The 18,250-nt window shown below is 43.1% G+C and overlaps 1 protein-coding gene across 7 annotated transcripts in view; it reads left to right on the top strand.

Annotated features, from left to right (window-relative positions):
* The window catches only part of LOC138672775 (cytospin-B-like), a 461,361-nt gene that overhangs the window by 245,241 nt on the left and 197,870 nt on the right, over positions 1-18,250 (top strand). For all 7 annotated transcript variants that reach the window (XR_011319773.1, XR_011319774.1, XM_069761119.1 and 4 more), the window contains one exon: positions 16,371-17,932. Coding sequence is in view for 5 of the 7 variants with exons in the window: in XM_069761119.1 (XP_069617220.1) it covers positions 16,371-17,932 (1,562 nt within the window). In the remaining 2 variants the exon portion in view is untranslated. The remainder of the gene's footprint in view (positions 1-16,370; positions 17,933-18,250) is intronic.

Genomic DNA, 18,250 nt, shown 5'->3' with positions numbered 1-18,250 from the left:
TCTTTAAAGAGGTTGTTCACTACTCGGATAACCTCTTAAACCTTATGTTTCCCATCTAGTAAAATAAAAAAAATACTTCTTGTCACCTCTGGTGCAGGAGCTGTTCCAGTGGTATCTTCTCTGGCTCTCCCAGTGATCTCCTGACATTATGGAATACATCCCTGCGGGCCATCAGCGCTGGCTTTCCTCTCCTCTCCCATGGTTGGAATTGCCATCTGGAGGAAGTGAGAGCTGCGGCTGTTTTCTCATTTCCTCTGGATGTCTTGATTTGACCGATGGAGGGGAGAGTGAAGCAAGACCTGATTGGCCACAGGGATTGTGTGACATAACAAATTGGATGAATGAAGACATCCGGAGGAAGTGAGAGAGCAGCAGTAGCTCTCCCTTCCTCCAGATGTCAATTACATCCATAGGAGAGGAGAGGGAAGCCAGTGCTGACTTCTAGGCTTTGCACCATTATCAGTCCATCTTTCCCAAAAAGTTTTCATTATGAGCTAAGTCTGGGCATTATGAGCTCATGAGTTATGGACCGCTCCCAGCACTTTAACCCCCGGAACACTGCGATCAAACAAGATCGCAGCGTTCCGGTGGCATAAAGAAGCATCGCACAGGGAGGGGGCTCCCTGCGCATGATATCCTCAGATCCCTCAGAACAACAACTCATGTGATCGCGTTGTTCTGAGGTTCTCCCTGCCTGCAGACCCCTGGATCCAAGATGGCCGCGGGGTCCTTCCGGGTCCTGCAGGAAGGTGGCTTCTCAGTGCCTGCTCAGAGCAGGACCTGAGAAGCCTGCTTCACTGCCTGTCATTATCGCTGATCTGACAGTGCTGTGCAAAGTGTCAGATCAGCGATCTGACTTTATGCAGTGATGTCCCACCCTGGGAATATGTAAAAAAGTTTAAAAAAAAATATACTGTGTAAAAATATATTTTCCAGGACGTCCCTCCTGACAGCACCACCAGGAAGTTGTCCTTCTTATCCTTAATAGGGACAGGAAACACAGAAGAGGTTAAATAGCCCCTCCCCACCTCCACCCCTCAGTGTTTTTCCTGTCCCTATTAGGGACAGACGCAGAGGAGCATTGGTGCGGCTTACCGTACCGAAGATTCCAATAGCCGGTTGAGCAGGGCTCCCGGAGTTGCTTCATCCCTCTCCAGAGGGCTCTGAACAGCGGAGGCTTGCTAACACAGGCTAACTCTGCAGGAACACACTGAAACCAATGGAGGTACCTCAGCGCAGGTTGAGCTGTGTGCTCCCGTCTTTAGCGCACCCCTCTCCAGTGGGCTCTGCGCTTATAGCTGCACCCAGCCCATGCCGGTGGTGATCGATCCAGGCATGCCGTCGAACACGCCGTGTTTCCTTGCCGGTCGTGTCTCCGTGTGCGCCGCATCATTGAGTGTGATGCATCATCGGGCGTGCCGCGTCATGAGACGCGCCGCATCATCAGAGCGTGCTGCGTCACGGGGCGCGTCGCGTCATCGGGCGCATCACATCGGCGAGTGTGCCGCAGCACTGAGTGGCCACTCCGAATTCCGGTCACATCCCCCTAGCAGCCCGGATCTTGTGGACACCGAAAGATCCACAGCCTATGGCTGTGGTGTAACTGGCATATGGAACTCCCACCCATGGATTAGTGGGCGCTCCAGGGGGATACAGACTGCAGTCATCAGAAGGGATCACCTGCAGCTGAGCTCGGAAGGAGGACGGGTGAGATGGTTTGAAGACAGGTGAGATAGCCTATTTAACTTCACACATCTGACAGCACACTTGTCCTAGCAAGATGGAAGGTGCAAATTGTCCAGACATTGACTCCTTAGAGCTCGCCCCTGAACATGTAAGTTATACATAAGGGGATTTCCTCACATTACCAGTCACACACAAGCTATAGGACGTCTCCGTATCTATTTCAGGATAAGGAGGCGTCCAAACGTCCAGCGACAGTCCAAAAACGCAAGACTAATAAATGCCCTCTATGCGCCTCTAATAGACTTCCAGAAGGGCATTCGAGGAAAGTGTGTGATGCCTGTATGGCGGGACTGCTTAAAGGGGAACACAATTCCTTTCTGGATAGTATCAAAACTGATAGAAGAAGTACAGTCCACAGTGTCGGCACTAATGCCAGTAGAATCCCCCCGCCCTAAGAAACTGAGGTGGGAACAGGATCTTAGTTCAGAAGAGGGTGAGCTTTCAGCTTACTCCTTATCTTACTCCATGGAGGGTGAATGCTCTTCAAATATCCTCCCAGAAGAAAGAAAGAGATACCTATTCTATTCTGAGAACACGGACACACTAATGCAGGCCGTTAGAAACACCATGAAGGTCGAAGAGGCTACAGAACCCCTTACAGTCCAAGATGAGATGTTTGGTGGGCTCAGAGCTCGCAGGAACAGGGTGTTTCCCGTGCATCACCATATACAGGAGATGATCTTGGAAGAATAGGGCGATGTAGCAAAAAAGCTAATAGTCCCAAGAGATTTTAGATACCGTCTACCGTTTGATCAAGATGAAACCAAAGTTTGGGAATCTGTGCCTAAAGTAGATATACCTGTGGCCAAGGTCTCAAAATAGACCGCCATACGATTTGAGGATTCCCCGGGTCTCAAAGACCCTATGGACAAAAGATCTGAAGATCTCCTCAAAAAAGCCTGGGAAGCTTCAGCCGCCATCATGAAGACAAATATTGCGGCCACCTCAGTTGCCAGGTCAATGTCGCTGTGGGTAGAAAAATTAGAAACCCAAAGTAATAATAAGACGCCCAGAGATGAAATCCTGAAGTCTTTACCACTCCTAAAGATGGCGACAGACTTCATGGGCGATGCTTCGGCAGAATCTGTTCGGTTCACTGCAAGAAACAACGCTTTATCTAATGCAGCAAGGAGAGCTCTATGGCTAAGATCATGGTCGGGTGACACGCAGTCAAAAAACAAACTATGTTCAATCCCCTTCTCTGACCTTCATGTTTCGGTCCGGTATTGGACGAATTGCTTGAAAAAGCAGCAGATAAAAGAAGGGCTTTCCTGAAGAAAAACCAAAGAATACACCGTCCTTTCGTAGAACTCGGTCCCATCCCAGACAAGCCTATCGAGGGAAAGGCGGAAGATGGAGCTACCCGAAAGGGGGTAGAGGCAGGGGTACCTTTCAAGATCAGAAGTCAAGAACCAACAAACAATGATGCCAACTTAGTGGGTGGAAGACTTCAGTACTTCCTACAGGGTTGGAAAAACATCACTCAAAACCCATGGATCTTAAGTTTGATAGAACGGGGGTACAGAATAGAATTCAGCCAAACGCCTCCCAGAAGATTTAGCCTAACTCAAACCCCAGTCATTATCGGTTCATCAGTGACTTCTAAAGGATATTCAGGAACTTATCCAGATAAAAGCCATCACTCCGGTACCCCATTCCCAGAGGTTCAAAGGACATTATTCAAGTCTGTTCTCCATAAAGAAACCAGGCGGAGAATACCGTACGATTATAAACCTGAAACCTTTAAATCTATCAGTAGCTTACAAACAGTTCAAGATGGAATCCATCAAAACTGTAATACCTCTAGTCCAGAAAGGATCAGTAATGAGCACATTAGATCTAAAAAGTGCCTACTACCAGGTTCCCATCTCCGCTTCACACCAACAGTATCTCAGATTCGCCATAAAAGCCCGAGATCACATTCTACATTACCAGTTCACGTGCCTACCATTCAGTCTCTCGTCTGCTCTCAGAATATTCACCAAACTCATGGCAGAGGTGATGGCCTTCTTAAGGGAAAAATGGATCCTCATCATCCCTTATCTGGACGACATCCTGCTCATAGCAGACTCCTCTCAACAGATGGAGCAGAACTTATCAACAACGTTGTCACTCTTAAAAAAACCTAGGATGGCTAATAAATCTAAAAAAAAAAATCAAATATCAGACCCGAAACAAGGAAATTATTCCTCGGAGTGATCCTAGACTCAGTTCAGGAACATACCTACCTCCCGCATCACAAGCAGGAGTCATTCAAAAAAGAGTTCCTAACATTACAGAAGCAAAAGCAAACATCCATAAGAAAGGCCATGCGGGTACTGGGCTTAATGACATCATTCATTTCCAGTGTTCAGTGGAGTCAATATCACTCAAGACCCCTGCAGCAAGAAATTCTCTCAAGTTGGGACCGCAGAGATGTAACCCTGGACAAAAAAGTGCGCTTATCCCTAGACGCAAAGAGTTCACTGTCATGGTGGACCATAACAAAAAATCTCGAGAAAGGAAGGCCTTGGAGAACATCTCCGTGTATAAGCATCACTACGGATGCAAGCCTCAGCGGCTGGGGAGCCCACATAGAAGAGAACTACTCTCAAGGCACTTGGCCTGCATCAGTACAAAGCAGGTCTTCAAATTACAGGGAACTCGGGGCAGTCTGGGAAGCCTTAAGGACATTCCAGAGAAAAATTAAAAGACCAACACATCCGTGTCTTTTCAGACAATTCAAAGACAGCAGCCTTTCTACTTCACCAAGGAGGTCCAAAACATTGTTACTTACAGGACCTGTCAGATACAATATTTTCCTGGGCAGAACAGACAGTCAAATCAATAACGGCAGTTCACCTAAAAGGCAGCGAAAACCAGGTAGCCGACTTTCTTAGCGGACAGAAATTATGCCCCACAGAATGGTCCTTAAAGGGCCACTGTCACCCCCTCCAGCCGTTATAAACTAAAAGAGCCACCTTGTGCAGCAGTAATGCTGCATTCTAACAAGGTGGCTTTTAGTTTTTGGTGCATGTATTTCCAAAATAAAGCGTTTTATAACTTCTCCAAAATACCTGTCTTTATCCAGGGAGGCAGGTCCTCACCCCCTGCTGGAACCGCCACACTGCCGTCACTCAAATCTTCAGGGGCTCCGGGCGCCGTCCCCTTCGCGCTGTTTTCGCATGAAATCCGGCGCCTGCGCTGTGTAGTACTGTTTCGTGCAGGCGCAGTAAGCTCTGGCCTGTGCGGCCAGTGCGGCCACCCACCTTGGTAATCCCAGCCTCACAGTGTGTTATGCATTATGCACAGTGCGGGGCTGGGATTCCTGGGCATGCGCACTGTGTGTGTCAGCCACTCTCCCAGGTCTCCCGCTGATACACGCAGTGCGCATGCCCAGGAATCCCAGCCCCGCACTGTGCATAATGCATAACACACTGCGGGGCTGGGATTACCAAGGTGGGTGGCCGCACAGGCGCAGTCTGCAAGCCTGGCTGGGACGTCAGATGGCCAGAGCTTAGTGCGCCTTTCGCCCCAATCAAAATAAATCAATAAAAAAAAAATCAAACCTACACATATTTGGTATCGCCGCGCTCAGAATCGCCCGATCTATCAATAAAAAAAAGCATTAACCTGATCGCTAAACGGCGTTATGAGAAAAAAAATCGAAACGCCAGAATTACGTTTTTTTGGTTGCCGCGACATTGCATTAAAATGCAATAACGGGCGATCAAATGAACGTATCTGCACCGAATTGGAATCATTAAAAACGCCAGCTCGGCATGCAAAAAATAAGCTCTCAAGCGACCCCAGATCATGAAAAATGGAGACGCTAAGAGTATCGGAAAATGGCGCAATTTTATTTATTTTTTTTTTTTTAGCAAAGTTTGGAATTTTTTTTCACCACTTAGGTCAAAAATAACCTAGACATGTTAGGTGTCTATGAACTCGTAGTGACCTGGAGAATCATAATGGCAGGTCAGTTTTAGCATTTAGTGAACATAGCAAAAAAGCCAAACAAAAAACAAGTGTGGGACTGCACTTTTTTTGCAATTTCACTGCACTTGGAATTTTTTTCCCATTTTCTAGTACACGACATGGTAAAACTTATGATGTCGTTCAAAAGTACAATTCGTCCCGCAAATAATAAGCCCTCACATGGCCAAATTGACGGAAAAATAAAAAAGTTATGGCTCTGGGAAGGAGGGGAGCGAAAAATGAACATGGAAAAATGGAAAGTCCCAAGGCCATGAAGGGGTTAAACATTCCAAAAATTCCTGTGATGCACCTGACGGGTTAATAAACTTCTTGAATGTGGTTTTGAGCACCTTGAGGGGTGCAGTTTTTAGAATGGTGTCACTTTTTGGTATTTTCTATCATATAGAAAATCAAAGTGACTTCAAATGTGATGTGGTCCCTTAAAAAAAAATGGTGTTGTAAAAATGAGAAATCACTGGTCAAGTTTTAACCCTTATAACTTCCTAACAAAAAAAAAATTTGTATTCCAAAACTTTGCTTATGTAAAGTAGACATGTGGGAAATGTTACTTATTAAGTATTTTGTGTGACATATCTCTGTGATTTAAGGGCATGAAAATTCAAAGTTGGAAAATTGCGAAATTTTCAACATTTTTGCCAAATTTCCATTTTTTTTCACAAATAAACGCAAGTCATATCAAAGAAATTTTAACACTCATGTCAAATAAAATGTGTCACGAGAAAACCGTGTCAGAGTCACCGGGATCCATGGAAGCGTTCCAGAGTTATTACCTCCATAAGGGGACAGTGGTCAGAATTGTAAAAATTGGCCCGGTCATTAACGTGCAAATCACCCTTGGGGGTAGAGGAGTTAAGCATATGTGTTGCATATGTATTCACCCCTTTTGCTATGAACAACCTAAAAATTTCTGGTGCAACAATTACCTTCATAAGTCACATGCTTAGTGACAGGAAGTCCACCTGTGTTCAATCTAAAGGTACCGTCACACTAAGCGACGCTGCAGCGATACCGACAACGATCCGGATTGCTGCAGCGTCGCTGTTTGGTCGCTGGAGAGCTGTCACACAGACAGCTCTCCAGCGACCAACGATGCCGGTAACCAGGGTAAACATCGGGTTACTAAGCGCAGGGCCGCACTTAGTAACCCGATGTTTACCCTGGTTACCATCGTTAAAGTAAAAAAACAAACAGTACATACTTACCTACCGCTGTCTGTCCTCGGCGCTCTGCTTCTCTGGTCTGGCTGTGAGCACAGCGGCCGGAAAGCAGAGCGGTGACATCACCGCTCTGCTTTCCGGCTGCCCGGCGCTCACAGCCAGACCAGAGAAGCAGAGCGCCGAGGACAGACAGCGGTAGGTAAGTATGAAGTGTTTTTTTTTTTTACTTTTACGATGGTAACCAGGGTAAACATCGGGTTACTAAGCGCGGCCCTGCGCTTAGTAACCCGATGTTTACCCTGGTTACCAGCGAAGACATCGCTGAATCGGTGTCACACACACCGATTCAGCGATGTCAGCGGGAGATCCAGCGACGAAATAAAGTTCTGGACTTTCTTCCCCGACCAGCGACATCACAGCAGGGGTCTGATCGCTGCTGCGTGTCACACTGGACGATATCGCTAGCCAGGACGCTGCAACGTCACGGATCGCTAGCGATATCGTCTAGTGTGACGGTACCTTAAGTGTCTAAAACAAACAAAATGGCTAACCGCACTTCACAATCTGGAGCGCCCGTCCAGGTCATGCTTGATAAAGACCCTCAGGGTCGAAACGTTGCTGTCTGCTGTTTTATGGCTGAATAAAGTTTTGATTTTGGACCACACCCGGATGGAGCGCTGTCACTTTTTCATATTGGTACCTTAAGTGTCTGTCAGTATATACACTTTACCTTTTCTGAAAGGCCACAGAGACTGCAACACCATTAAGCAAGAGGCATAACTAATAGTGATGAGCGAATATACTCGTTACTCGAGATTTCCCCGAGCACGCTCAGGTGACCTCCGAGTATTTTTTAGTGCTCAGAGATTTAGTTTTACTTGCCGCAGCTGAATGATTTACAGCTACTAGCCAGCTTGATTACATGTGGGAATTCCCTAGCAACCAGGCAACCCCCACATGTACTTATGCTGGCTAACAGATGTAAATCATTCAGCTGCGGTTATGAAAACTAAATCTCCGAGCACTAAAAAAATACTCGGAGTACACCCGAGCGTGCTCACTAATCACTACCCAAACAAAATTGATGAGCTACAGTACAAGTCAGCATTTTTGTTATTTTTTTTTTTTTTTACGTTTTCCCACCTACAAAGAAAGGAGAGATCTGTAATTTTTATCATAGGTACATTTCAACTGAGGCAGGATCTAAAAATAAAAAACAAAATCACATTATATGATGGTTACATTATTTTTAAATAATTTTATTGCATGAAATAAGTAGTTGAGCAATAGAAAAAGAGAACTTAATATTTGGTACAGAAATCTTTGTTTGCAATTACAGAGGTCAGACATTGCACCTCAGCAGAGATTTTGGCCCACTCCTCCATACAAATCTTCTCCAGATCATTCAGGTTTTTGGCTGTTGCTGGGCAACATTGAGTTTCAGCTCCCTCCAAAGATTTTCTATTGCATTCAGGTCTGGAGACTGGCTAGGCCACTCCAGGACCTTGAAATGCTTCTTACTGAGCCACTCCTTAGTTACCCTGGTTGTGTTTTGGGTCATTGTCATGCTGGAAGACCCAGCCATGACCCATCTTCAATGCTCTTACTTAGGGAAGGAGATTGCCAAAATCTCACAATAAATGACCCCATCCATCCTCCCTTCAATACGGTGCAGTCATTCTGTCCCCCTTGCAGAAAAGCACCCCTAAGGTATGTTTTCCCCCACCATGCTTCATGGTTGGGACTGTGTTTTGGGGGTTTTACTCATCCTTCTTCTTCCAAACACGGCGAGTGGAGTTGATACCAAAAAGTTCTATTTTGATGTCATCTGACCACATAGCCTCCCATTCCTCCTCTGGATCATCAAGATGGTCATTGGCGAACTGCAATTGGCCTGAAGATGTGCTGGCGTGAGCAGGGGGACCTTGCGTGCCCTGCAGGATTTTAATCCATGAGGGCGTACTGTGTTATTAACAGTAATGTTTGTGGTCCGAGCTATCTTCAGTTCATTGACCAGGTCCTCCAATGTAGTTCTGGGTGAGATCTTGCATGGAACAGCAGACCAAGGAAGATTAAGGCTATTTGACCACAATCGGGAAATGGCAGCGTTTTGGATGCAGCGTATTTTCGCTGTGTCCAAAATGCTGCGTTCTAATTGTGCTGTTAAATCAGCATGTGTTCATTGAACCATGCAGATTGACCGCATCTAGTGAATGTTTATGGGTGAAACTACGCAGTTGCAGATAATTGACATGCTGATGCTTGTAAACCCACACTGCAGGTGAGTACATGCAACATTAAATAGAAGCACAGTGGGCATGAGACTTCTATAAATCCCATCCACTGTGCTTCTAATGTAGAACGCAGCATTTGGATGCAGCACATGTGAGCTGAGTCCAAAACACTGCTCTTCCTGATCGTGGGCAATACCTTGACCGTCATCTTGTTTCTTACATTTTCTAATAATTATGCCAACAATTGCTGCCTTCTCGCCAAACTGCTTGTCTATTGTCCTGTAGCCCATCCCAGTCTTGTGCAGGTACAATATTGTCCCTGGTGTCCATAGACAGCTCTTTGGTCTTGGCCATGGTGGAGAGGTTGAAGTGTGATTGATTGTGTGTGGACAGGTGTCTTTTATACAGGTTCAAACAGGTGCAATTAATACAGGCAATAAGTGCAGAGTAGCAGGGCTTCTAAAGGAAAAACTAATAGGTCTGTGAGAGCCAGAATTCTTGCTGGTTCGTTGGCGATCAAATACTTATTTCATGCAATAAAATGCAACTTATTTCAAAATTCATACAATGAGATTTTTCTGGTTATTATTTATAGATTATGTCTCTCACAGTTGCAGTGTACCTACTATAAAAATTACAGACCTTTCCATTTCTTGTAGGTGGGAAAACTTGGAAAATCTGCAGTGTATCAAATATTTATTTTCCCCCACGGTATATGTTTTATTGAAATAATTGGGAGCCGCACGAGGCTTCTCACTCAAACATTTTTGTAATTTCTATTCTTATTATTGGAAAATGATATACGGTAAAATCTTTGCCGAGAATAGAAGACTGGACCGCCTTGTTCTCCAGATTGGTGGGGCTCCAGCTGCCAGACCACCACAGACTATGTGACATATAAAAGTGTTTCCATGGAAAAGTCCTGTCCTATTATTATTAAATGAAGGATTGTCCTCATTAATTTACCACAGCAAACAAAAGAACATGTGGTTTGGGTGTGTTTATAAAATGAGGACCACCAAGAACTTTTGCTTTTTGCATTAAGGTGTGTTTAATTGGCTGAACTTTAAATGTTGGCTTATTTATGGCTCTGTATAAAAAATGGATTACAATTTCCCAGGACCTTTCTGTGCCCTCTCTGGTCTTTTCTATGAATTCTCCAATGAGAAATATAATAGTATCTTTAATTTAGAATAGTGAACTGAACCAGTTATTGCTATTATACAATATTTTATAAGTACAGGTGCATCTCCCAAAATTGGAATATCATCAAAAAGTTCATTTATTTCAGTTCTTCAATACAAAAAGTGAAACTCTTATATAGTCATTACAAACCGTGATCTGTTTCAAGTGTTTATTTCTGTTAATGTTGATGATTATGGCTTACAGCCAATGAAAACCCAAAAGTCATTATCTCAGTAAATTAGAATACTTTGTAACACCAGCTTGAAAATGATTTTAAAATCCAAACTCTTGGCCTACAGAAATGTATGTTCAGTAAATGCACTCAATACTTGGTCGAGGCTCCTTTTGCATCAATTACTGCATCAATGTGACGTGGCATGGAGGCGATCAGCCTGTGGCACTGCTGAGGGGTTATGGACTCCCAGGTTGCTTTGATAGCAGCCTTCCGCTCACAGGCGTGTACTATGGAGGACAGAGAATGAACTTCAATCCAATATTGCAGCCAGCATGCAGCCAGCGGGTAAGGAAAGGGTGAATCAAAAACACAAAAACCCCGCCCCTATGGCTGAAAATTGATCCCTCCAAATTCAGGTGACAGTGTCCCTTTAAACCTAACACCCTGAATTTAAAGGGGTGATCTGGTCTTCTGATAAGTCTGAGTTAAACTGTAATAATATACAACTGGGAAGTTAAATTCCCATTCATTAATGTCTTATCATTCTGATAATTTTAGGGAACAGTACAGACATGAATAAGTAGCATCAATTAAAACCTATACACGATGTGACTGAAGACTTCTGAATCCCGGCAGTGTGCGGTGCACACAGGATTCACCGGTATTTCCCGGTGACTGCAGGTGGTCACGTGAGAGCAAGTAATCGGAAAGTGGCTGAAAGTATGAAAATCGTCTCGTCAGCAATACCGGCAAATTCTGACGGTGTGTGCACCGCACGCTGTCAGAAGTCTGCTGTCACATAGAGTATATGTTTTATTTGATACTACTTATCATTCTGGTAATTATAGAGAGCAGTACAGAAATGGATACGACATTATTATAGCAAGCTAGTTTTCCAGTAGTATGTTATTACAGTTTAGCTCTCGCAATAAAAGCTATAAATTAGATGATTGTTTAATAATCACAAACTTCTAGAATCCGAAAAATCTGATCCCCATATAACATGTTTGGTTTAATTCTGTAGTAGTAAATATACACATGGCACCACACCTCTAATGCAGCACACAGTAGTTGAGTCATTGTGCCGGGTTCACAACTGCTTGCTATGTATACATTCAAAAGGTAAAACAAATAATAATGGCATGGTCTAATAAAAAGATGATTGCATTCAAATTCCCGACACGCATTTTTGTTTTGTGATATTTACCAATAAATTGGACCCCACCTAACTATGGTACTTTATCTTGAATGCTTTTGTTTATGGAACTCATTTTTTGGCTACCGGATTGGTTGCCACATTGTATAGCTTCAAATGATAGAAGTTGTCCAGTCAGAACAGCCCAGATCGTTATGAACAACATTTTCCTCTTCAATGTTTATATAATCATTGCTTATTTTTGTCATTGTGTAGGGAATAGTGAAGAGCGAATGTGCAGGGATAAGGTGTTATCTGAGCATGCTCGGGTCCTAACCGAGTGTCTTCAGAATGCTCGAGTAATATGTTTGAGTCTCCGCAGTTGCATGTCTCATGGCTGTTCAACAGCCACAACACATACAAGGATTGTCTAACAAACCGGCAATCCTTGCATGTGTTGCGGCTGTCGGACAGCAGTGAGACATGCAGCCGCCGGGGTTTGAACATATTTTTCGAGCATTCTGAAGACACTCGGTTAGGACCCGAGCATGCTCAGATAACACCTTATCCCTGCACACTCACTCATCAGTAGTAGGGGCTAGAGTTTGTGTGAATCGATTCCCATGACTTGGTCCATTGGCCATGTTTGTAATCTGTAGTTGTCGGGTGGAAGTCCTAAGAACGGCCTGTAATCTGACTGCATCCATGGCTCTTCTTTTGATTAGCCGACCTGGAGAGACATTACATCTGCGTTACGCCACTTCAATGACATCACGCCAGGCCGGCTAATCAAAAGAAGAGCTGTGGATACTTGCTGATAGGAGGCAGTTCTTAATCCCTGAAATCCGTGCATATTGGTCTGTTTTTTTAATGTATTATCCTCCTTAAAGGTAATAACTCTTATTTCTCAATAATACTTATTAATCGAAAAGTGAATACTATGTATCTGCGTGTTTTTTTATTGATCACCCAGAAGAGTTAAACAAGTGCTAATCTTTTTATATTTTACTCACTATCGATAAAAACATTGCTGAGACATCACTTTGTTTGACTGCAGGCTACGCATATTTTGTGCTGTAGAGTGATTACCTCTGTCCTCCGCAATATTGCCATCGCCATCTTCACTATGAACAATTCTGACTTGACTTGTAGCTGCCTTTTTATTCATTTTTTTGTCTCCAGTAGCATTGTTACCGAGGGTGCAAAGGCAGTAGTCGCACCTGTCCCATTGTCCCATGTTGCCTGCGGGAATCTGAAGGTCCGTTTGCTATTTAGGACAATAGTGTTATAAATGGCACATGTGTAAAGGTCCATTTACTCTGCAAGAATATAATAAATGTGCATAATTGTGCTGCCGATCACCCGACAAACGAGCAAAACTGTAGTGAAACTTCTCTTTCGGCCTGCACAAAAAATCATAGATTTCGGCAGCGCGTTATCCTGTGTAAACAGGGCTTTAGCTGCCAAGAACAATTGATTGTCTTTTAACATCACTAAATTGTTTAGTGTAAACAACCCATCAATTGGGTTATAAGGAAAAATGAAAAACTTGGTAACTGAAATTGTAAATTTGTTGAAAAGAAGTTCTTGCAAAATCCTTTAGCACTTTTTAATTCTGCACATGATACTTTTCGCGTACACCGCTTCTTCTCAAGAGTACCCAACCAATCTAAGTTAAGTGGTCTTATCGGATTCCAGCTCTCAACGTGAAGTCAACTCTGCTGCCAAAACCCTGAGATTGAACAGGGGGGTATGAGGAGGGAGCTGAAGCCAGAGCTGGGCCTGGGGAGGGTGAGTACTATTATTTGGGGACCACTCCTTTAAAAGTGGGGAAACTTCCGCTGTACCAATGTCATGGGCTAAATAAAGGAATGTTTACCGGATGGTGAGTGCCACCTTTTTTCTCTGTATTTGGACTATAATTGATTCAATTTTTGGGGTGCACCCGTATTCGCTCAGTTGTAAGGTGGCCAGCCTACACCCAGGTAGATTTCAATCTCAGCTGAGATAACCACAGAAGCAAGAGCCGGCAATACACCTCTTTTTAAATGGTTTTACCTAATCAGAGTATGTTTGCTTAACAATAGCTGAAGCACATATTGGTGCAAGTGCAGTGTATAGGTCCACATTCACATTGTGGCAATTAACAAACATAACCTAGGTTAAGAACAAAATAAATATATACCCGGAAGTAAATAAATAAATAGTAATTCGGTAGTACATGTAAATAACATTGGGTACTTAGTTGACACTGTTATGATCAAAAAAGTTTATAAGCTATCCAGCCGCGACAAGGTGTACCCACTCGGGATGGCCCTATCTCAAAAATAAAACCTCTCTATGTGCCAACATGCCTCAACAGATGTGGGCAGAACAGGATCAAGGTAAACACCTGCCTGTGGAAAGCTATATAGCACAGTGGCTCAGTGGTTAGAACTGCAGCCCTGCAACCCTGGAGTCCTGGGTTCAGATCCCACCAAGGACAACATCTGCAAGGAATTTGTGCGTTCTCCCATGTTTGCATGGGTTTCCACCGGTTTCCTGCCATATTCCAAAGACATAGGGAATTTAGATTGTGAGTCCCATCGGGGACATGTCGGTAAAGCGCTGCGGAATATGATGGCGCTATATAAGCAAAGCATAATATATGTAAACTAAATGCACAGCCCAAAAAGGGGGAGCCGCGCCTCTGTGTGTCCGAAGTGCAAGACCTCTCAAGCAAGAGCAAAGAAATGAGCTGGAACAAATGTTGATAGAAGTGCAGTGACTAGGTGCACATTCACACTGTGGCCATTGGAAAACATAACTTAAGAAAAAACTAAATGAATAAATACCCTGCAGTAAGTAAATAAATAGGACGTGTAAATAACATGCGGTACCTAGTTGGCCCTGTTAAGTGTGAGCTGCGTTATTACATGTACTATTAATATCTATTTACTTACTACAAGGTATTTATTCATTTTGTTTTTATCCTAGGTTATGGTTAGTGATGATCTTAGGAGAAGGATATATTTAGAATGAGTTGTTTGTAAGTAAAAATCAACCAAAAAAACTTGGAGACTTCAATCAGCCCAGTCATCCCTACATTAATGTATACAGCCCTCCATTAGGCCTCTTTCACACTTCAGTTGTTTGGCGTCAGTCACTACCGACATAGTGACGGATTGACGGATCCGTCACAATTGTTGAGAAAACGGTTCTAACGGATCCGTTTTTTTGACGGATCCGTTACTTGGGGGTTGTCTGGGAAAAGTATCTACTTTTTGGAGCATGCGCAATTGAAAAAACGGATTGGGGCGAAGGATCCGCCGAAAAAACTGTGGCGGCGGATCCGTCGCCCATAGGCGGCCATTCTATGGAATGGCGGACGCCACGGATTCGTCGCGATCCGCCATTTCGGCGTTGACAAAAAACGTTTCAATGTCCGTCTATGTCTAGATGACGTCCGCCAAATTTAGACGGATCCGTCGCATGGCGGATGGTATGGACGACCATCCGTCACAATCCGTCGCTAATGCAAGTTTATGGGAAAATAAAGGATCCGTCAAAAAAAATTGACGGATCCATTATTTGAGGAAAATGGCGGTTTTAGACTGACGCCAAACAACTGAAGTGTGAAAGAGGCCTAAGGATGGAGTCATTGTCTTGCAGGGTATTCACATTGTGTTGTTTGGGTTCCTCTATGGTGAACATGTGCAATTCTGGGGAACAGGCTTGGAAAAGCTCTTGAGAAGGCACAACAGGGATTAATAGTTCTGTGATTGCAGCAGAACGCAGGGCCATTTGTCTACTGTGTGACGTAATTCTCCATTCTTTAATAATGGTCTAATTACCAGTGTATCTTGTTCTTTTCTCTGCTTCTTGGCCTGGAATTCTCCAGCTGTGGATGTCTAACTCTTTGACCTGAATGAGTGGGCTGTCGGCTCCGTAGTCAGAATGTCCTTTGCTATCTTCCTTTTCTTCTGAACACTACTTGCTTTGTTTCTTATTCTACCGGGTGCTTAACCCAAGACAGAGGCGTACTGTGGCTATTTCTGATGCTGCTTTTTTAATTCCGTTTTTTTTTTTTAAATCATAAACCGTTAATTATGAGCAAGTGGGTTAAGGGTTTAGTAGTTTTACATTTTATGTTCTTCCGGGACCTTAAATCACTTTTCCTGACCTTAAAAGTGTATAGGGGACAAAAATGCATACATTAATCTGAGCACTGAATGTAGCTGCATTAATAATGTCTTCGCTAATCTACTCTATAAAAAGCAAACAAACCCAGCAGAGATCTGGGGTAAATTGCCTTTAGAATGATTATTAGGCTACAGGGAGTTTGAGAAAAATAATAGAATCAGGGATAACCCCTTTTAATGGGCCCTTGTTCCTTTATGTATTATATTAAGGAACGTAACAATAAAACCTGGCAAATCTAGATATAAAGCAATAATAATTTAGAAAACTTGTAATTTGCTAAATGATTGGTGTAAAGGTACTTTTATTGTCATTGTATAGTAAATTAACATTTGTTCAGTTCATAGGTGGAGTTGATTAATCAACTTTTATTAGTAAAAATAAGATGATGTATTGCCGAAAATAAGTGGAAATGCATCTTTACACTTTGAACTCCAACCACTTGACTTTTGTTTGCTCTGAAAAATAATTACATGCATAAAAACCCTAATAAATGTCTCATTTAATATGCTGTTAATATAATAAGAACCCTTTCACAGAAGAAATACTAACATATATTTATATATATATTTTTTTAATAGGGCTGTCATCAACAAGAAGGACTGGTATACCGACTCCTCGAGAACTGTCAACCCAAATAACAAGGGACAGAACAAATTTGCGTGCCCAGGCTCCTACAACTAAAAAAATACTGCCAAGTCCTACATCTCCCAGCACTCTTACACCTAAGATTGTCCGTGCAGCACCAAAAATTAAACAAGACAATGAACCCAACAACAAATCGTTATTGGAACTGCAAGTTAAGGAGCTCTTGGCTGAAGCAAAAACAAAAGATTTTGAAATCACTAAACTGCAAAGTGAGCTGCAGAAATGTAAAGTCAGAGAAAGTTCAGATTCTGATATCCTGGACCCAGATGTGGAAAGGCATCTTATGCAGGGTTGTGATCCCGATTTATTCATGAAAACTCTTCAAGACAAGACCATAGCTTTCCAACAGGAGCTCGGTTTGCTTAGAAAAGAAAACGAAAACCTGAAAGAGAAATTAAATTGTTTAGAACAGTCACCTCTCTCTGACACTACGACCAGCAATGGCACAGATAGCAGTCTCATTTCTCCTTCCACACGAGGTGCAAGTGTTGGGAGTAAGGCAAAGAGTCCAGTGGTCAGTAGATCCGAAAACTGTCACTTACCTGCAGGAGAAAGTGGTTTACACTTATCCGGTTCTTCAAGTAGCGATGTGACAAAAGCATCTTTATCACCCGATTCAGATTTTGAGCATATTGCAGATGTCCCTTCTAGACCTGGTTCTTCAGGAAGCATTCCATGCCAAGGCTCTAAATGTTCAACCAGTGGTAGTTCCCCAAATAACGTAAGTGACCTTTCTGTAGCCTCGTTGACTGAAAGGATACATAAAATGGAAGAAAATCAGCATTGTACTGCAGAAGAACTTCAGGCTACACTACAAGAACTGTCTGATCAGAATCTCATGGTGCAAGAGCTTACAATGGAAAGTGAGAAACTGGTGGAAGAGAAAGCATTTCTGGAAAGCTCCCTACAGCAACAAAGACAGAAAGCAGAACAGCTCAGTCAGGAAAATGAAAAACTAATGACCCTTTTACAAGAAAGGTCAAAGATCGAAGAAGTACATGTCCAAAGCAAGTTATCTGAGATGGAGAAGAAGTATACAGAACTTGTTGAACAATCTCAGTTTGAAAGAGAGAAACTGCTCAACATTCAGCAGCAATTAACAAGTAGCCTGAGAAGTCTTGAGAAAGAGCACCAAGAGGCCCAAGTAATGATCAAAAGACTAAAAGATGAAGTCAGTAAATTACAAAATTTATTGGACAGTGAACGAAAAGAGAGTGGTAATTTGTCAAAAACTGTGGAAGACCAAAATACCATAATTGATGGTCTCAGAGTGGAAAGTAACTGTTTAAAAACTCAATTGGATGGAGAGAGGCAAAAAGTACCTGAAATCACAACAGTGACACCTAACAACAATATAGAAAACTGGGCATCTCAAGAGGTGCTGAAGTCTGTCCACATGGACAAGGAACATCTGGAGCTCACCTGCTCAGAACTTCGACAAGAGCTCTTGAAAGCTAACAGTGAAGTAAAACAACTTCAGTGTCTTCTGGCTAAGGTTAGATGGTTTTATCGTATTTGCCAATTTATTTTTTCATACCAGTTCACCTAAGGATGGATGCATTGTCATAAGAAACCTTACTTTAGTACACAAATCTTTTAAGGAGGTTCTCCACGTTGTATAATCACCATGTACTAGAAAAGTCCATTGAAAGTAAGTCTTTAATTTCTCTTTAGCGCCACCACATGTGAAATTGAGCAATACACTGTGCCCATTCCTTTCAGTTGGCTTTGTGTAATGCAGAACATGTCCACCATAGTAAAAAATACTTTTTATAACTGATCCCCACTCTGTAGAGATGAGGACCTTCAACTG

The sequence above is a fragment of the Ranitomeya imitator genome, chromosome 3 (genome assembly GCF_032444005.1).
Source record: "Ranitomeya imitator isolate aRanImi1 chromosome 3, aRanImi1.pri, whole genome shotgun sequence".
Lineage (NCBI taxonomy): Eukaryota > Metazoa > Chordata > Amphibia > Anura > Dendrobatidae > Ranitomeya > Ranitomeya imitator.
The sequence above is the reverse complement of the archived record's forward strand: the minus strand, read 5'-3'. Positions and strand labels throughout refer to the sequence as shown.